The following is a 21,866-nucleotide window of genomic DNA, read 5'->3' as shown; positions in this document are numbered from 1 at the left end:
GCAGTTCCCTCATTGCGAGAAGTGAGGTTACAGGGAACCAGACAGAGGGCCTTCTCGGTAGTGGCGCCCGCCCTGTGGAACACCCTCCCTTCAGATGTGAAGGAAATAAGCAGCTATCCTATCTTCAAAAGACATCTGAAGGCAGCCCTGTTCAGGGAAGTTTTTAATATTTAATGTTGCATTGTTTTTAACACTTGATTGGAAGCTGCCCAGAGTGGCTGGGGAAACTCAGCCAGATGGGCGGGGTATAAATAATAAATTATTATTATTATTATTATTATTATTATTATTATTATTATTATAGCTAAAAGTCTGATATAATAAAGACACGTTCAACCAAATGATAGAATTGTTGGAAACTTGAGTTCTGTCCAAGGTTGGGTGCTCCCTGACCCACATTTACAAGACCTTATTAACAATGTGAACTGACTCAGTAACATGGAAGACAACCACAAACTACCCATATTCCCTCATTATTTGGGGTAGTCACAGGGCTTATGCACACCTCTAACAAACACCTATTGATGAAACTATACTCTACATTTTTGGGGGGGAATAAATACCAAAATATCGCAGCAGCGTGCAAAACAAAAATACTGTAACACTTAAAAAAAATCAATGTCTGTTTCAGCGATCACTTTTTTCAAACCACACAACCCAAGGTTGTCAGTTTATTCGTGAATGTGTTCTATACCACAGAATTAACAAAAGAATTACCTCCACCTGCTTGCAGTTAAAGCATTAACCACACTTCAAGGTATGTCAGTGCTCTCCACTTCACACTAATGCACATTTGACAGGAAAGCAAAAGAAGGCAAAGGAGCTCCTTTAATCCAGGGTATTGTGTGATACATCAAGCCTTTGGGCAGGCGGTGGGAGGCAAGGATAATTTTCAAAATTAATCTTGCCCAAGGCTCTTAGAAACCTTAGTTCAGACTTTGATCCTCCTTAGATTGTATACAATTTCAGTTGAAGAAAATCAAAATGCCCACATTTGATGTTGGGATTGTTGGAAGGGATGTGTGATGGGAAGAATGACATCCGCAGGCAGCCATTTTCTCCTCTCCCAACCTGATCTGAAGCCTGATAAAAGCTGGTACTGATGCTGCTGCCTAGAAAACAATGCTGGAAGGTGTAGCTGGCTGAGAGAGGATGAGTTAAGAGCTGGCTGAGAGAGGCTGTGTGTGAGAGAGATTTGAAGGTTGACGGCATAGTTATTTTATAGTATGGTTGCTTTAGTCAACACTGGCCTGGTTTGCACATCATGCTAAGCCATGGTTTGTTTACCTTAACATGATTCGTTTTATCCTACAAACCCCCGCTCAATACCGTAAACTGGGATGGCTAGGAAAGCACCACGGTTAAATGAACATTATACAACAATATTCCTGTTAACCTTATTACATTGTAGTGGCTGTTTATATGTGAATGCTCGAAAAACATTATATATGCACAAACTGTAGTGTGGATGGGTATTTTTAAAGTGAGCATTCACATAGATAAACCTGGCAAATTTAAACAAAATCCAACTGTTTATGGTAAAGCAATGCAATCCTAAGAGGGAAATTAATTAACACAATACCACCCATAGGGAAAGACTGTTGCCTGCTTGTTGTGGTACAAAGTTAATTAGCACCTCCTGTACAAACACCTGATTTACTACTAAAAAAAATTTAAAATTAATTTTAAAGAACTACCCCCACTTAGGCTAGGTGTATGTTTGGGGTGTTCATTGGTGCCTTGTAAAACTCTGCTCTTTGTTTTTCTGAACCCAAAGTTGCAGGGTAGGGTTATGGAATGGAGACTTGAGACAAAAACAATGACTTTTTGCAAGAGAGCGCTGCAAAGAAGGAGCTTCATGACTCCAGTGAACATTCTGTGTTCATTTAATGGGAAAGTGTGGGAAGCTGGTACCTCTTGTCTGCTGCAGAGATTGGCTGAAGAGCTCTGAGGAGATATCCCTGACCCATTTCTGCAGGTTGCTAACGGCAAGAAAGCTGCAAAGGAGGTTGGGAAATTTGGCAGGCAACAACATAAGTGTGTGGGGTGGAACAAACCCCAATTTTTAACAAAACAAGCCACAATTTGTTTCATCATCTTTGGAACAACCCATCTTTCGTTTACTGTTTGTAAAACAAACCATGACTTACACAAACCATGGTTTAGGGTGATGTGCAGACAAAGGCACTATGATTGCTTTTTGTAATGATTTTTATTGTGTTCCATTCTGAATTGTATTGCTGATCATTTCATGTAAACATTGGGCAGAATCTTGTGGGAAAGCAGGAAAGCAATATAATAATAAACGAACGATAGACTCACCCTTGGAAGTGTGATTATGAATTGGACTGCTTCTTACCCCCACCACCAGTTTGATTTCTTGGAAGCAATACACGTTGCACAATCCCCGCTTGATAAATTGCACAAAAGAATGGACACCTAGAAAGGGAATTTGTAATGAGTGACCCACTGGAGATTTTCTTAATATCTCATCCTCTTTGCCAAGTAATAGACTCCTCCAGCTGCCAACATCTGCTAAATTTATTTTGTGGCTTAAAAAGGGGATGATCTCCCATCACGGATTTACTTCTGGAGAGGTAATTCTCAACTTTTCTGGGATCACATAAAGCCATAATATTCTTCCAGTGCATAAGTGGTTGCTAATTCTTCCTACTAAACAGAAAGAAAGAATGAAAGAAAATTGATTGAAGCTCACTTCCCTGTTGAAAATTAGAAAATATTTTGGTTGACTGCTTCCAGTGAATGAAACTCAAGCTTAGGCTAACAGCCCATTTGTACTGTTGATGTTTGTCAGGAACTCGGGGGGGGGGGGGCGACTGTGCAAGATAAAACAGCAGCCATGCAATTAACAAAGTACCCTTTGCTCAAAACAGCCAAGGAAAAGCAATCAATTCCAAGTTTAGAACCAGACGGGGAAAATAGCTCCAGGAGAAAAGGCCTGAATGGCTCCAGATTACTACTGGGAAGATGAAATGTTTTGACTTTTGCAACACATTGGGAACAGAAACAGCAAGAAGAAAGAATCCACAGCCCAGAACAATCACTAGAAGGAGAGCTTTCCTGCAGCTTTTGGACAAATCCCAGACCTGGACAGTCTGATTCAGGTTTTGCCCAGAGCAAGTTGAGGCAGCCCTGGATTATTCTGGGTTGGGTCTACCTGGAGCAATCTGGAGCTGCTGAAAAGGAAATGGTCAGGAAATCATATGTTTCATCAGTTGTAGTTGTGGGGAGAAGGAGATGCAGGCAGAGACTCTCACCTGTATGGAAATGGGCCCTGAACCAGATCAGTGGAGCCATGCACAGCCCTAAACAGATGAACCACCTTGCAGTTTGGCACTCTTTGGAGGCAAGCAGCAAATACTCCTGGGCAAGCACTAAAGTGACAAGCTGCCCCTGAATGATGCATCTGTTAAGGACATGGCATGGCCCGTATCAGCTTCAATTTCCCAGCATTTTGGAGCTTGAGTGGACACAAAAAGCCCTTAATATAATGTATTAAACTGAAAGTTTGTGTGTTTGTGTGTGTTAATTGAGTAAATATCGATAGACAACTTTGAAGCCTTTGTTCTTACCATTCTTTATATTTGGACAGAACAAGCGTCTCCTGAGAACACCTTTAAATAAAAGACTCTAAACTGGTCATCCTACGCTCCAGTGGTAAAGCTATGCATGCAGTTGTGCTGCCACTGCACGGTGCATAATACAGCACAGAAACCGAGAACAGGACATCCTTTCTCTCTGCTCTCAATTGTTTAATAAACATTAGACTTTTAATACTAGATGAGTGGGTGCATAGCCACATACACCTTAGTGGCTGCTCAGTAACCATGTATATACCACACATACACAGTGACTCATTTGTAGCCTCGTTTGGTCTAGTGGGCGCCCAACCTAAGTGTCTGGCTCTTCATTCACGATGTGTGCCAGCTCAAGGGCCTTGCTGTCTGTGCTAGCCACTGACGTGGGCCATGGAGGCCACACACGTCACTCAATGTGCCCTCCCCTCCATGTCAAAGGTGTACTGTCCCCTTTAATGCTAGGAGAGATGGACAGGTGGATTTGTGATGCATCTGTGCACTCTACCTTTTTCTAGCATAGAAGATGTACCAGCAGAGGGCAATGCGGCAGGCTGCCTTGTGAGTAATTTGCTTGCAAAACTGTACGACAGGACTCCAGCCACCTGCAAATCCAGCTGGTTTGGTAACCCTCCAGTTCTTCTCAAGTTTCAGTGAATAATTATACACTGTTGTCAAGCTTTTGGGACTTCAGCTGATCAGAACATTAGATTTTTAGAAGCGAAGGGAGATGAGACTACATCACCCCTTATATAAATGAGTAGATTTTAATGTTCATGTGTTTGTGGGAAACATTCCATGCATCTGATCCTAAGATGCCATAGATTTGTTTTGTTTTTTTAAAAAATAATAATTCACCATTAAATATATTTGGCACTCCTGTTAGCCTGAAAGATTGTGACTGGACCAACATAACACTTATTGAGCTGCAAAGCTGAACAGGGTTTTGGAGCCACCTTTCCCCATCCATTGCAGCAACCACATTAAGGAGTATTGTACATAGTACAAGTGCACAACTATGCAGGGATGGTGTCTGAAGTCTGTCACAAGTCTCAACCTTAACATTTATCCTGACGTGCATTTTCCTGAGGAAGGGCTGTAAGCTCAGTGGTAGAGAGTCTGCTTTGCATGCAGAAGATCCCAGGACTAACCCTTCGCGTCTTTAGGTGAGGCTTGGAGAGAGCCCCTGCCAGGAACTCTGGGGAGCTGCTGCCAGCTGGTATGAACAAGACTGGCTCAGTATGAGGCAGCCTCCTGTGTTGCGGCCCCAGTCGCAGCATCCTCCATCCCTGTGCGAAGGCAATAGCTATATGGATTCCTCACTCCCCACCCAACCCAGGCACCCCCATGCATCTGGCAACATTCAATCAACTGAAATCATTGTTTTCTTTTGATAAAAAAACAACTGAGGAACAAGTATTTTAGGCAACAATTAGCCACCACAATTAGCAGAGACATCACCTTGCCAACAAAGGTCCGTATAGTTAAAGCTATGGTTTTCCCAGTAGTGATGTATGGAAGTGAGAGCTGGACCATAAAGAAGGCTGATTGCCGAAGAATTGATGCTTTTGAATTGTGGTGCTGGAGGAGACTCTTGAGAGTCCCATGGACTGCAAGAAGATCAAACCTATCCATTCTTAAGGAAATCAACCCTGAGTGCTCACTGGAAGGACAGATCCTGAAGCTGAGGCTCCAATACTTTGACCACCTCATGAGAAGACTCCCTGGGAAAGACCCTGATGTTGGGAAAGATTGAGGGCACTAGGAGAAGGGGACGACAGAGGACGAGATGGTTGGATAGTGTTCTCGAAGCTACCAGCATGAGTTTGACTAAACTGCGGGAGGCAGCGGAAGACAGAAGTGCCTGGCGTGCTCTGGTCCATAGGGTCACGAAGAGTCGGACACAACTAAATGACTAAACAACAAAGCCACCACACTACTGAAGAATCTGCTCCATCGAGAAAATGAAGCGAAACCTGGTTTAGCTGCCAATGCATTAAAAAATGTCAATTTTAAAATTTGACATGAGCAACTTATTTTCTTGGTGCAGTTCCCTTCACTTGAAGCTCCACAAATGCAACTCAGATACCAAGTGCAGGACGAGTAGTTAGCTGCATCTCAAGAAAATGAAAATAAAATAGAGTGGTTCGTTACAAGACTTCAGATCTTGCCTCGCACATTCATGTATGAAAAACCCATTTTCACAAAGAAGAAAAGTCCTCTCCTTAGGACAAACAAGCAAACAAACAAAATCCCCACAGGTATCTATTACATAAAACACACATCCTCCATGTAACTGAATTCTTTTCCTAGCCCCTTCTCCACTCTAAGGGGTAACCTAAAGCTATGCATCGCGATAAATAAATTACTGGCTGACAGCAAATTGAACGAGCTCCCCAAAGGTGTAAGGAAAATAGGACATAGCAGGGGAGGGGGAGACCGCTTCGTGCGAAATGCATAATGGAGTGTGTTGACTTTCTGTTCTGCTTGACCGTGTGATTCTGTCATGGCGACCATGATGGATTGCATGTGAGCTGTTCACTCCCTATGGTATATGGTGAAAACCACCTGAGGGCAGAACTTGTATCGGAGACAAATATTCCCCCAAATTCTAGTGAAAAAGTCAAAGTAAATTTAGGAGACTGATGGTGGTAGAGAAGTAAAATGACCGACACACGACCATGTCAAAAAATGCCAATGTTACTATAGAACTCTGTCTTGCTATCAAAGGAAACTTCTGCAACCTCATTAAGTTCTACACAGGTGTGACTGGAGAAAGCTTCCGCCATGTTCTCTTCATACTGGACCCCTCTCTCCCAGGGCCAAGCTTCTGCTTGATGCTCCGACAGGTCCAAGAGCTCCTCTGCCACCTTCCCAATCTCTCACAGCTTTGGGAAAGAGGCGGGAGGGCTCCAGCATCCTGTCAGAGGCCTGAGGCCTCCTTCCAAAAGCCCAGAAAGCTTTGCCCCAGCTTAGGGAGGGAGGCACGATGCTTACGCACACAACATCAGGACATCATGATATGTCCTCACCCACCCCTGCAATTGGTCTTGCAAGCTAATAATAATAATAAATAATAATAATAATAATAATAATAATAATAACAATAATAAAAATAAATTTTATTTATATCCCGTCCTCCCCAGCTGAAGCCGGGCTCAGGGTGGCTAACAACAATAAAATAATACAACATTCTAAAATCATTTCATTATAAAATTAATTCAAATCAAATTGGGGCCTCTGGCCCCAATTGTTCCCCTATGAAAAATTTCATCGCACGTCACTGCTACCGACAACACCTGCCCTTGCTTCTGCTTCCATTTGGCGAAGCATTTTGTGTGGTCCCCATGCCCACCTCCTGGAGAATGTCTACAAAGAGAAATGTATGGATTTGGTTGATCTGGTAGGAGTATCCATTTTTCCCCATTTACGAAAGTGAGAACAATTTTTTTATTTTAAAAGGGGGGGTAAATCTAAACAACGGGAGGGCTTCAAAATGTTATGGCTGTGATTTAGTAGCATAAATAACTGTTGCCTGCAACCTGAGTTTAATAAGCCAGTGCTTCAGGGGCAAGTGCATAGCAATAAAATGGAAATAATGAGATTTGTGAAAAAAGACAATATGTATAATGAGAATTCATCAATGAGGGGGATAGCTTGGGAAGGTAAATTGTCCCATTTTGTCGCATTTATATGAAGCTTTTAAACAAGGCAAGAAGGGGAGAACCTTTGGGGTTTCAAGCACAGTGTGCCAACATTTTGAAGCCATTTTTTTACTACGGTATTTCACTTTAAAAATATGTTTTATCCCAATTATCCACTCAAAGCAACATTGGTTAAATAAGCTAGGGCTCTTCAAACTTTTAAAAAACAACAGCAATGGAAGAAGATGCTAGTACCAAAACAACTCATTAAGCAGAAATCTCTTCTAATGAAACTGTTCCTTGTTAATTTGATTTTGTTCAATAAAATGCTCATTAATGCACACCTTCCAGTGGAATATAAATGGACCTGCTGATCGCACGCAGTGCAAAGCACACATGTTTAAATCAGTTTTCTTGGCAAAATAACCAGAAGTCCTTTCCCATTCATGTATTTTTCTACTTAAGGCAGCTATATATATAAGCATGGTTCACAACCAATAAAAAAGATGTGCATTTTTTACTTGGATGTCTCTACCCAAGCAGACAAAAGAAGTGGGTTCAGTGGGCTGCCACACACTGCAAAAGCATTGGTTCAGAATAACTTCCCAAATGATAGTACCTCATTATAGGTGTCTAGCAGGGTGTTTTATCTTTTTTTATAATTGCTTTTCACTGGCTATAAGCTGCCTGGATAGCCTTTCATCTCATAAATAAATATATTTCAGCAGGTGAATTCAGTTAGCAGGCATGAGAGACAAGGTCTTTACTTTGGTGGCCCCCAGAACTCCCTCCCCACAGAGCTGCATATGGTCGAACAGGGTCAGTGTTTAAGCTGGCCTTAAACGTGTCTCATTTGGACATTTTCTCTTAATGGTTATTCTCTCTGAATTGGTTATTTTAGTACAGATGGTTTGGTTGGATGGGGTGTATTTTATACTGACGTTTGTAAACTGGGTTACCTGGCCCAAGTTTTTTAAATATTGTTTAAACTGCTGTTGTTGTTATGTTATATCTCGTATATATGTTATATCTCTCGTGTATGTGTGTGTGTGTGTGTGTGTGTTTAGGGGTACTCTCATTTTGACTCAAGAAAAACGCCTTTTTATAGTTAAAATCAGGGAAAATAAATACAGTAAATGGACCCAAAGATTAATGAAATTTTTAGGTGTATGCGTCCCCCTGCATTCCCCCATAAAAAGATCACTATATAAATATACTCTTTAATGGTGCTGTGATCCACTCTGGGTGGGTATGCCTAAAACGGTAGCATACAAATGATTTTATTTATTTGTGGGGCCTGCCTGGTGTTTTTACAGGAGTAGAATGTGTCCTTTTATTTTAAATGCATCTCTGGGTCATTTGTGGGCGAATTTCTTTGGTCTGATGGACAGTGGACCAGCTCCCTGCTGAAAAATTTTGCTGACCCCTGTTCTAAACTAAGCCAAAGCCCCAAATGTTTCTCACAGAGGAGTTACAGTGGTGCCTCGCAAGACGAAATTAATCCGTTCCGTGAGTCTCTTCGTCTTGCGGTTTTTTCGTCTTGCGAAGCACGGCTATTAGCGGCTTAGCGGCTATTAACGGCTTAGCGGCTTAGCGGCTTTAAGAAAAAGGAAACAAACTTGCAAGAACTCACAAGACGTTTCGTCTTGCGAAGCAAGCCCATAGGGAAATTTGTCTTGCAAAAAGACTCAAAAAACGCAAAACCCTTTCGTCTAGCGAGTTTTTCGTCTTGCGAGGCATTCGTCTTGCGGGGCACCACTGTACTCCAGCCCCTTGATCATCTCAATTGCCCCTTTCTCCACCGCTCCACTCCAGAGAATGTATTTTGTTCTCAGGCTGAGAATTCAGGGCATATAAACACACAGACTTTCATGTAAGACAACATCTCTGCTTTCAAAGGGAGGGGGCGAGGAAGCACTATGAGGCCAAACAAGATGAAAAGAGAATTTATGCCCCGCCTTGGTTGATTAGACCTTTTAGATCAAGAGAAGTTCAGCGAATTAGTTCACCATTAGCCAAAATCAGGACATGAAAGATGCTGCCTGAGCCATTAGTTGACAAAGTAATCCCAATGAGCCATTAAATTGTTCCTTCCCTGTGAACTGTAGAGAGGAAAAACTGTTATACAACGCTTGAGGTTATTGACTAAATGGCAGCTACTTTAGCAACAGTCCATCTGCATATTGAATCGGTCGGAAAGAGAATGATTTAGGAAACTCTGAGCAGCTGCAATCTGGCTCTGTTGAAGAACTAAAAGTGCAGATCTGCACTCGTATTAGGCCTGTCCACCACTGAAAGCTACACCGGAGTTCAACAAATGGGCCGGATTCAACATAAGTTGTACCATCTTATTAGCACATAGGACTTCCACATGCACAATGAGACTTCCTCTCTCTCTTCTCCATGAGAGTCCCCCACAGATGTGCTCCGTAGGGGTGGGCAACTGCCAGAACCAATTTAAGGAGTGGGCATGAGATGGGAAGAAGAGAAAAGGCCTGTTACAGGAAAGACGACCTTGCGCTAATGGAACACTGCACCAACATACAAGCCAATATTTAATGCTTTGGTTTTCAGCGAAAGGAGCCCAAACTGGTTCCAGAACAATCCTAAATTAGGAGGATGTTTCACCTCAGAGCTGCTGCTTCCATGCAAATTGCCCTCTGGGTCTAGTCCCATAAGCACCACCTGCTAACTATGTATTAACAACATTTCACAGCAGAAGGGCAGTTGAAGGAGAGACAACACATCCTTAATCAGTATTGGGCAAATGCAGATGTCCCATCACTGGAGCTATACATGAAAATAAAAGGCAAAGGGGGGGTGTGTGGTTTCTGGTACTTCTGAACAAGTTTTGCCAAAAGTTCCCCCTCTTTTCTTTGAGCCCTACAAGACACGAAAGTACTTAGTGGAAGATTCTCTCTTAACATGGGATCAGCAAATCACGATATAGAGAAATGTACATAGATGTTAGTACTTTAACATAAGAAGAAGAGTTTGGATTTGATATCCCGCTTTATCACTACCCGAAGGAGTCTCAAAGCGGCTAACACTCTCCTTTCCCTTCCTCCCCCACAACAAACACTCTGTGAGGTGAGTGAGGCTGAGAGACTTCAAAGAAGTGTGACTGGCCCAAGGTCACCCAGCAGCTGCATGTGGAGGAGCGGAGACGCGAACCCGGTTCACCAGATTACGAGTCTACCGCTCTTAACCACTACACCATGCTGGCTCTCATAAGTAGAGTTCTGCGGGGTCAGGACAAGAACCTACCTAGTCTAACAACCTCCTTCCCACAGTGGCCAAATAAATGCCTCTGGGAAGCCCAGAGCAGGACATGAGGACAATGGTCCATTCCCTGGGCTGATAGGACTATGCTTTTGGTTTGCCAAATACAGTGCACATTTCAGCATCAAATTACACCTCCAGGACATTTTTCTTTGGCCAGCGCAAACTCACATTGTGAGAGCAAGACACATTATCCCAAAGGTTCAATCGCAACATTTGGGCTCAAGCGGCTACTAGCTTGGCACCGTCTTAGGCAGCTATCTGATAACAAATCCCCTAGGTACATGGCAAGATACTTTAGAACTAACTCCAGGTGCTGGAGACAAACTGGGAATGGCTGTAGCATTTGCGCTCTGCTTGTGAGAATCCCAAAGTATATGGCTGGGGGGTCTGCAGCCCTCTAGATGGTGATAAGAGTTAGACTCCAACTCCCATCAGCCCCAACCAGAATGGTCAGTGGTGATGGGAGTTATAGTCCAGCAACATCTGCAGGGCCTTGAGTTCTCTACCTCAGGCTCAGACATAGAATTAATCCAGGGCATCTGGGACAGAAATGGCAGCTGCTATGGAGGTAATTTTAATGAAATGCCAGCTGCCCACTGATAGCTAAAAGCAGCTCTTCCACTGCCAGGAATAAGTTCCCTCGCCACGCCCTGAACCCTGTCAAAATCTCCACCCGCTAATAGAGTGGCAAAATGTGGGGCCATTTTAGCTCAGGCCTATTCCGTGTTTTGTTATGTACAACAGATGCTCCAAATTCTCGCCTATTGAATCAGGGGCTAAGGCTAAGAATCTTGTCAGACGCAGAAGGCTGCAGTGTATTCTTGTAGCTAGTTCAGGGATAAGGTTATGTTTTGACAAGTACTTGTCTAAAACGTATTGACCGTTCATGCTACTGCCATTCTTGCTACAGCCTTGATTAGTAAGTGGAGAAAACAACATGCCATGCTGCCCTCTGGTGGCGTATAAATATTGCAGCAGCAAATAATTTTGTATCTTAGATTTTATAAGTTGGCACACATTGTGTGCTCTTTGTTATCGGTTTTAACCACAGAAGGTTGTAGTAAATGTTTTCTAGTCCAAATCTTCCATTTCAACATGCCAAATCTGGAAACTTCAGGTTACAAACAAAATGATAGAAATATTTTTAAAAAATAATAATAATAAAAAATTAATGAGTCAACAAGCACCCAAAACAACAATAGATTGAAGTAAATATTGCACAGATAAGTGACTACTTGTGGTTAAAGTAATTGCTTCAGGCTGAATGATCAAAATATCCTTGTTTGCTAATATTAAAGTAGGCCCCTTTAAAGAAGGCTGTGATTCAACACACTTACCTGACTACGCTCTACTGAATGCAGTGGGACTTCAGTGCCAGCAAAGATGCACAGGGTTGCTCTCTATAATTACAATTTGACACAGGTGCGCCAGTTTAAAACTCACTGCTCTGGTCCAAACCAACAGGGTGGAAGGGGAAAATATATTAGTGCTGTTCTGTGAACTCTTGCCCAAGCACTACCCAGAATACTTCTCCTACTGCTGCATGATATTGGGGTGGGGGGGGGGGGTTGTGATACAGTTTGAGAAACACGCCAGAAAAGAAAAGCTGTAGAATACAAGCTCAAATGGACTACGAAAAGGTTTTGAATAAGGAGCTTGTGAAAAGCCTTCTCTAGATCCGAGGTCACTTTTCTCATGTGGCACACCTGTGCTAGGGAAAGAAAAAGATAGCCCTTCTGTACATAGTGTTTTCCGCTACCTTTGCACCCAAGTTATTGCTTGCAATGAAGTTAAATATGCCCAAGACCATGTGGACTAGAGGAAGCAATTGCACATATTAAGGGTAGGGAACCCATGGCCCTCCAGATGTTGACGGACTCCAAATCCCATCAGCCCCAGCCAGTTTGGCCAATGGTCAAGTTGGAACTGTACTGCAGCAACATCTGAAAGTTCTCCACCCACTGTATTAAGTGCCTGCAAAAACAACAAAAAGAGAAATTTCCTCTATAAACACCCCAGCATTGATAATCAGTATCAGAGGAAGGCTGGACATGGTTTCGTGAGTGAGTGGATAAGTCCTGGGGTGGGAGCGAATATGAGGATAGAAGGAAACCATTCACAATAATCCATATTAAGTAAGTCGTTTATTGATTCCAACAACATTAGTAGATTGGATATTAAACAGTACTTTTAAACATTCTCTTAACCAAAAATATAACAAATATTTACAATCACTCGGTAAAAATACAAAAAAAGCATACAGAGGCACTGTCTTTCTAAAAGACATAAGTGTAAGAGGTATCAAAAAATAGAAGACAAACATTGCTTGTTACAGAATACTTTACAATCACTGACTTGTGCAGTTTTACAATTGCTATCAGAATACCATTACAACTGTGCAGTTTTTGCCCATATGCTCACATATGCAAAAAGTCATTAATACCAAGCTAAACTGCATTCCATGTATATATATATAAAAATTAAAAGACAAGACAATGACAAAAAAGAGAAGTGAACCAGAGCCAAATTTGTTTCCTACTCGATTTTTAAACTGTTGGCATTTAAAAAGCTTTCGTCAACAAGGGATCACCCCTATTTTCCCGATCAGCTTTGGAGGCAAGTAATATCCTCTTTAAAATTACATTTAATGTAATGCCAATTATATGGGACTTATAACTGTGCTGTTGCTGATAAGTGAATGGCTGAATGGGCCAGGTTTCTTTTTGTCCTGGTTTTACCTCCTCAGAGAAGCTAATAAAGAGGAGCAGCTCACCTCTTACTTCAAATCACAGTAGGATCAGGCCCTAAGAAGTGATTTCAAAAGCCTAAGTAAACAGCACCTCTACTAGTGTCTGTGCAAAGTCCTCTCATCTTTAGCATAGAAAGAATGACTCTTCAGGTGAGAACACAATGTTTTAGTTTACCTTAGGTTGACACTGTGTCTCAGGGTAAGCAGAGTGCATATAAACACATGGGCACCTTCAAAATTACAAAATTGGAAAACATCAGTACATCTAGTACACTTTTTCTACCCCAATATTATGCACATTTCCACAATGCAGTTCATCAACATTATAAGCCCAGCATCAAATAGCACTCAACGGGCAAGCTTAAAATGATGTACAGTTCACTGGTCTACTTACACGTGAGGAGGACTTTCCCCCTCCTTCTTACCCATGTCACAACATGGAGGCAAAAGTTGACATTGGTTCCATGTTTCAGATTTCCAAACTTTCCTGCTTTAAAGGACATATCCTGTTTGGTTTGAGACACGTTTCCTCACAATATATTGTAATAATAATAATAATAAAGGTTATGTGCAGAGAAGAGGCAGCCATTTCAAACACATGATCTTAGAAATTATATCGCAAGGGACAAAAGCACAGAACATGCCAACAATGTACTCATAAACATTAAGAATTAAAGTCATGTAAACAGCATAGAATAGGATTAAGAAAAGTTTTCATGTGAACTGGTTAAAAAAAGGTGATTCTGTCTCTTTGTATCCACCCATTTTGGCTAGTGTCCCTGATCAATGTGACCAGCTGATTAAAAGGGGGGCGGGAAGCAAACAAACAAATGAAGATCAGAGCAAGGACAGACTGAGGCAATTCACACTGTGCAAATCGGAAGCAGTCAAAAGAGTTCATTTACCCAGAGCATATTTACACTATATGGGCTCTATAGGACAACATGATTAACAAGATGTGCAGTGGCTTGAACACCAATGTACTTTAAAAAAAAGAGTATTACTGATGCTGTAGATATGGAAAAACCAAATTTAAGAGGGTGATTGTTATCAAATGGCTGGTTCGATGATCTTCAGACAAGGTGAGCAGACCTTGAGATTTGTCAATAATGTAAATGAAAGGAGTATCAGGATTATCAAATGGAGAAGGATTACCCTCAAGCAAGAAGGCCTTAATCCTTTAGTTTTGTTCCGGCAAGCTAAAACAGTATTTGAGGTTACTGAGAAATTATATTATTGGCCCCAAAACATCAGTATTCCCTATTATGTTTGCAGTTATGTTAGCACTTATGCACCACTTGATACTTAAGATGAAAACTGAAGCTAAGGCTTGAGGTTTGCAAACTTTTTAATGGCAAGTATAGTTGCACCCTTAGCACTTTATGCATGTTATGCAGAGCTAGAGTCATTGAGGTTCTTCACTGAGGTCAGCTGGCTGAACAGGAAACCAGAAGTTTTAAACAGAATAGCAGCTTGCTCATTCTAGGGAGTGAAACTCACCGTAAAAACTTCACTGTGGGTTGGATCCAGACTAAGTTAATGATGCCTAAGGGGACTTAAGCAGGCTTGGGGAAAGCTATGGTCCTCCCAAGGTCAGTAGAATGCAACTCCTATGACCACAAGCCATGCTGGCTGAGGTTGGTGGGAACTGCAGTTCATTATCAGGAGAGCTATAAGGTTCCCCACCGCAGGACTAAAGAATGGCTTAATCTGGATCCAACACCGTTATCTAGCTGCACAGGTGCTTCTTCCCTGCCTCTGCTATGGCACTCATGGATTGTGGCCTATGTACACTTTCCACCAAGACTGTATCTTAAACAAGTCTCACTCAACAGATGAAGTTGGAATAATATGGAATTCCTAGTGGGGTTTGTGCTAGAAAATGTCACTGTGGGTTGGTCTGTGCCTGTGTCAACATTGCCGTATATGCAGAAATCACGGCTGCCAACTTGAGTCAGGTTTTGATATTATTTCATTAAGGCCCATACAAGTTGATCGCTCCCATTAAGGCCTTGGAGGCAAAGAAAAGAGAGCAGACTGATTGCGCAGCTACTTTTCTCAGATACTTAAGGCTAGAGTATTAACATGTGATTAGCCAACTAAATGATGAATCAGAGAGCCTCTCCATCTCCTTCTATTATTTTCTGGTTTGTAATTCCATGTTACAAGGCATCAACGGAATACCTCAGCGGGCTGCCAGAAATGGCATAGGTTTGTCCAAACACCCTCCGGTTCACTAGCACTGCCCTAAGTCAATATGGATCATGCATATAGAAGGCTTAGGGAGTTACATTTTGTTTTTTGGTACGTGTGTTTGGATTCTGCATCTGCCTCAGACTCAAAAGAAAACTTGAAAGCTTAGTACAACTTGAACAGTAAAAAAATAAGTTACTCTGAGGCACCTTTAAAATTGACAAACATCTTCCTTCTAGCTTGGATTGTAAACATTTAAGGTACTAGGATTTACAGGTAAACCTGAAACATACATCCATTTATAATCTTTGACTGGGTAATTGCTAGAGGAAGAAAATAAATGCAGGGAACTCCAGTTCTTCTCCATGTACTCTGGTTGGCTAAGTAAAGCAAAGCTGCAACCTCAGCTTAGCCTAACTGTAAACAGTGACTTACTTTGTTCCTTAGCTTGTGTGTGTGTTCTACATATGCATGTACTTAAGATAGATATATATATCTTTCTACACACACACACATGCAGACTATATTTAATACGGCCAGATGTCCGCATGTTTTGGAGGATGGTGCCTTGATAACAATTCCAAAGATTTGGTCATAAACAACCCTGCTCCTCCCCTAACTTGGGTCATCAGAGCACCTCCAAAGCACAACAATAAAACTACTTTCAGGGTCCGTAAAAGGATGGGATGATGTGCCTGCAGTTGCCCTGGGTTTCAGAAGTGCTTCAAAGTCACTGAGCATCTTTGTAGCCCTGCACCGAAGCCTTGGACAAGGGGAAGGGCTTGATCCTGCAGTCACAGTAGGTTTCTGAGACACTTGAGAGAGAGTTAAAGAGTCCGGCTGCTTCCAAGTGCCTCCATATCCCAGAGCAACTGAAGGCACGAGTCCCCAGCTGTTTCTCATTCTAAACACCCACAAATGTGCTCAGCATTGGAGATTAGTGAGCAGTATTTATGGACTCCCATGGATGGTAATAAATTAAAGGCTACACTTTACAGGTTCGCTCTAAGAGTGGGTTATCTCGTTTGTAAAGACCCTATACCTCAAGTATTTAAAATGGTTTTGGGGGGTGAGGATGTAGAATATGGAATAATCTGGACGCTGAAACACACTAAATTTAGTCCTGGCCACAAAGACAGAAAGATAAGCATACAGTAGTCTGCAGTGCAAATATTGAAAGTTATTGATGGCCACACATTTTGTGCTGAGTTTTTGTTCCCGAAGACTGAAATTCTAAACACCTTCCCTCTTTTGTGTTTTTCTCTAAGACATTGTGGTTGCAAGGAAGCTGACAGTTCAAGTGCAGAGCTTAACCGGAGGCAAGCCTCACTGGGGTTTAGCCTCAAAGTCGTTTCCAGATATGAAGGCTCAGCCAGGATCATATGAGTTCAGTCTAGTGGAGAGTGTGTCACAGCAGCTACAGAGCAAGTAACTGCATCCAGTTTTCAACTCTGGAACTGGGGGGAAAAATGCTTCCAGGTAAATCTGAGGCCTGAGAATCAAGCACAGCATTGTGCATATATAGCTTTGTTTTTTTAAGGAGAAGAACAAAAACCTAACATTCCGTTCCAATTTCCAAAGTTCTCCTTGTTTGAACACCTCAAGCTGAGCATCACTTGACGGGCACTTCTCCGGTGCAAACTGGATGCAGCTCAAAAGTTCAGGACCTGGCAGCTTCTTCCATTTGTTGCAAGGGGACTTGCACTGGATGGGTTCACAGGAGATTGCGCTGTAAATACAACGTAACACACACAGCATGATTCAATTCGACGGAAGGGCAAGAAATGGAATGCGGGAAAGAAAAGAACTGCAGGTACTTCCTTGTTCATTTGATAGCTGAAAGGACGGCGGTCACATGTACTTCACCGGTTTTAAAATACAGGACCAACAGATGGCAGTGTTCCACTACACTATGCACATTAAAGCACACTCAATACACACGTCAGGGCTTGGCATTTTACAAGAGAGGTTTATGTGGCAATGTGTGTAAACCTCTAGCTGCACTCATGACATCCAGTTCCTCAGAAATCCACGGTGTTTTGCTAGCATAAAACATGTCATTAACACCAAGATAATTTGTTACCTTATTTTCTTTGTAAAAGCATTCACATTAGCCAACCAGAGCATTCTAATACACATATAAACAAACAAACAAACCAAAGCCTTATTATAAACTCCAAATTAATAAATTACTCTTCAGATTGCTGCAGATGTATCCTTGGTTTCGCTGAAGTGTTGCAGTTCCATAAGCACGTAAAATAACATTCTTCAATCGAGAGCCGTAATGGTCACAAAGAAAATATCTGAGCAAAGTCTACCAAAAGTGTCTACAGGTTTCCTGCAGAAGAATGTTTCCAAGTTGGCCCCACTTCTTTAAAAGGGAGGTCCTTCTGGATTCTGCTTTCTGCAATTCAGGGTCAGTATTCCTTGGAAATTGTTGTCTGTCTCTCTCAAGATATAAATAGTTTTCTTAGGCTGTGAAGCTGATTGCAGTGAAGCAAAAGAAGTTCAAAATTAGGATCGAGATTAGGTCCGTCATATTATTCAGAAGACAAGCAAATGCAACATTTGAAGTCAATAGCAGCAAGCTGTCAGCTACAGCTAACAATATTGTACAATTCCTTCTTCCAATGTTACTGTGACTTGGGGCAATTTTCACAGGCAGCGCAAAGGCTAGACTGCTGAAACTTGTTCATCTTCTGTGAAGCAAGAGAAACACAGTAAACCATCTGTTCCATAAACATGCAACACATTTAGTCAATACACTGACCACACCCACTCTGAACGTGAAAGCTGCTCCCCACCGGGTTTCCCCGACTCAAAATCAAATGAGTGGCATGCATTTTCAAAGCATTCAAAATCCTCCCTTGCAGCCATCCTTAATGCTTTTGATCATGTGAACAAAAATGAAAAGAAACATGCTGTCAGCTTAAGCAAAATATTACATGTCCTTTCTGTCATGCATTTCCTTTTCTTTTTCTAAAAGGATTTGGGAAGCTGCGTATGCTAGATCTATGGAAACATCACTGCTTATCACCCTTCTTCCCCCCAGTAGCTTCCTTTACTACATACTCTTCAGATAAGGTACAAGGCACACATGCTACTGCTTGAGCACACACAAAAAAACTCTGCTTTGTGTGTGTGCTCAAGCAACAGAATGTGTGCATGGGATGCTTTCAATCATAATACAAATTCAAAAGACGTCTGGAAACTGGGCACTTCATATGGCGGAAACAATGACCAATATGGGGAGTTTCAACATAAAGTTAAAAATCCCATTGCATATGCCCAAGTCATGGGTACATCTAACATAGGTATTTTGATCTCAGCCAAAGTTTGGAAGGGGTCAGTTGACTGGGACTCATTTAATGAGGTACAGCATGGTGCAGTGATGACTGGATCCAAATTTCCCATCAGTCACTGATGCACACTCACTCTGAGCCTCATCTGGCTCACCTGGATGGGGAAAGAACTATACGGGCGGGATAAAATTATAATACAAAAATAAAATAATGGATTATTTTGAATTTGAAGCTGGGGAATGCATCCTAATGTGCTATTTTTAGAGCGCTTTAGTATCCGAGAGATTAGGAACATGATCCCACACTGCTGTGTATATACACATACATTTCCTTCCTTTCACCCACCATCATTCCCCTTCTTCTGAAACACAGCACTGTGCATATAGCACAACTAAGAGCTTTCTCAACTCAAGGGAGCATGTCAGGCAAAATTTGTGCCAAATTTCTAATTTTGTAAAAGCACACTCAAAGAGGAATTTCAATTCATGCATTCAATTAAAAATGGAGGAGGGGATTGTGCCAAACAACCAAGAGTGGTGGACAACAGAAAGTGGACAACAAATGGAATAAATTGCAAAATCAAAGTTGCCTGTTTTCATTAGGTAAAGTGGGGGGGGGGGAGAGCAAGCAAAACCTTCACTTTAGACCCCTTTTAAATCTTCATGATTTGGGGAATTAAGCCCTTTAGGAGATGATTGTTGAGGTGTAAAAAGGTTGGGAAAGGGGTCAGGTGCAAAGTACCAGCGTGGTCCAATTAGTGGGTCCCTCTGGGCTCAATTGTGCCCACTAAGCAATTTCGTGAGGTTTGCAACTCTTGCTTGTAAATAATTGAAACTACAATTTAAAGTCTCAGCTGTTTTCAGTCTGATAGCATTCCCTTCAAAAACGTAAGGGTGGAAACTAATGGCCATTTAATGTGCAGCCACGACTTTAAACTGCACTTCGTTACAGCTCCAGCTGCCTGGGCAGCCAGTAATATCTTGATTCTGGATATCTGGGACACTCAGCCTTATAGCCCCACAGAGCTGTACAGGAGGAAATGCCCAGCTTACTACATGACAGGAGCTTACAGATGGCCACCATGTGGCAGGGGCCCATCTGTTTCCCCCCTAACCAAGACAGAAGTTGCTTGTATGCACTAGCAATTTCGTAGACCTACTTTGGTTTATTTCATTCTGAAGCATCTTTCTGTTACGTACAAAAAAAAAAAATATTATAGGCTCTTTGGGAGAGTTTCATCTGCCTTTCAGGGACAAGAACTGTGGACCACTCTGTGCACCTGGCTTTATACTTGCATTTGTTGGACACATGCTGGTTAATCATGAACACAGTGATTAATGTGCTGGATTTTTTAAAGAGTTGTTCATTTCACAGTACGCACTTGTAAAGCGTGTGCAATTGATTTAGAAGCGGAGGGGGGAAATCACTGAAGCACACTCAAGGCGATCCTTGTGAGGTCAGACAATTCGTGCATTGGCCACACTTACAAATCACACACCAATTTACTCAATAGCTGTCAAATTAGATCTTCAACATACCATCCTCTTCACTATTTGCGTCAGTCATATCTGCTAGCTTAGGATGGGACGGCTGTCGGCCATGCAACTGAGGCATCTTCTTTGGAAAACAAGCCACTGGTTCGCTACTCAGAGGAGTGGAGGAGAGCCTAGAGAGCTTGCTATGCAGCATCTTTGACCTCTGCACCGCCACACTATAGTCTGGAGGTTTTAGGTGTGGGTGGTGAGGTGATCCTTCCTTTAAGTCCGCTAAGGAAATCCCCATATATCCTGGCGGGGTGGGCGGTGGCTCCCTATACCTATTGTCTTCCTTAGGTGAGGTGACACAGTACACTGGCACAAGAAATAAGCAATGGAAATGTTAATGGAGAAAACAAATGAGAAGGGGAAAAGCATTTCTTTAAAAAAAAAACAGTGAAATGTTACAATGGCTAAACTGAAAACTGATAACAAAAAAAGTAAATGAAAGAATTGCTTGTTATAAAAGGCCACCGGCAGGATTTTAAACATTACGTACTGAAAAAGTCACAGTATAGAGAGGCAAGATTCCTAGATTCAAGGAGCTGAAGAGGTCCTTAAAGGCTCCCTGATCTCAACGGTTGGCAAACAGGCAGACAGCAATAGGCACTGTTATAAACCTGCACTTCAATTAATACATTTTATCTTGTAGTCTCCACAAACTCAAGTGCAAAAATCAAATATCCCTAAAATGAGGTGGAAGGGGCGGGGAATAGCTGCATTTTGAAAACAGAAAGAAAAAAGAAAAAAACCAAGTCCAAAGAATTTTAGCAGGACCAGCAAAGCATTCATATACAGTGATATGTGAAAACAGAGGTTTTGATAAGATGTTTGCACGAAATAAGCCTGTTTAGTTGCTACTGGAAGTTATCTCTAACAGCCATGTGATTAATTTGCCTTCTTTGACCATAGCCATGCCGTATACAGTGTCCCCAGCTTTCCAAACCTACTTTGCTAGAACATCTTTTGACAGCAGTTGGACCAACTCTCTAGCTAAAACATGTAAAATTACCGTATTTTTTGCTCTATAAGATTCACTTTTTCCCTCCTAAAAAGTAAGGGGAAATGTGTGTGCGTCTTATGGAGCGAATGCAGGCTGCACAGCTATCCCAGAAGCCAGAACAACAAGAGGGATTGCTGCTTTCGCTGCGCAGCAATCCCTCTTGCTGTTCTGGCTTCTGAGATTCAGACTATTTTTTTTCTTGTTTCCCTCCTCCAAAAACTAGGTGCGTTTTATGGTCTGGTGCGTCTTATAGAGCGAAAAATATGGTAATTTGGAAGACTCTCACATTCCTGATTTTTTCCCCAGCTATCTATCCCTGGAAATGTTCCTCTAAAATAATGACAAGGTGCCGCCCACCAAACCCTTTGCATTGGGGCTATTCTTTAAAAATGTCCTAACTCATGGGTAGGCAAACTAAGGCCCGGGAGCCGGAGCCGGCCCAATCACTTTCTAAATCCAGCCCCCGGACGGTCTGAGAATCAGCATGTTTTCACATGAGTAGAATGTGCCCTTTTATTTAAAATGCATCTCTGTGTTATTTGTGGGGCCTGCCTGGTGT

At 42.0% G+C, this 21,866-nt stretch overlaps 1 protein-coding gene across 7 annotated transcripts in view; it reads right to left on the bottom strand.

The window, feature by feature from the left end:
* Positions 1-14,266: 14,266 nt before the first annotated feature.
* Positions 14,267-21,866, bottom strand: part of RAPGEF6 (Rap guanine nucleotide exchange factor 6) — a 140,611-nt gene continuing 133,011 nt past the window's right edge. For 6 of the 7 annotated variants that reach the window (XM_080997077.1, XM_080997078.1, XM_080997079.1 and 3 more), the window contains 2 exons: positions 20,308-20,619; positions 14,267-18,166 (listed from right to left, as the gene is read on the bottom strand). In XM_080997077.1, the coding sequence (XP_080853203.1) occupies positions 18,141-18,166; positions 20,308-20,619 (338 nt within the window). In that variant the 3' untranslated portion in view covers positions 14,267-18,140. The remainder of the gene's footprint in view (positions 18,167-20,307; positions 20,620-21,866) is intronic. The other variant, XM_080997081.1, reaches the window with a different exon arrangement.

Source organism: Podarcis pityusensis, assembly GCF_964106645.2.
Source record: "Podarcis pityusensis genome assembly, chromosome: 2".
Classification (NCBI taxonomy): domain Eukaryota; kingdom Metazoa; phylum Chordata; class Lepidosauria; order Squamata; family Lacertidae; genus Podarcis; species Podarcis pityusensis.
This window is presented reverse-complemented; position numbering and strand designations above follow the sequence as displayed.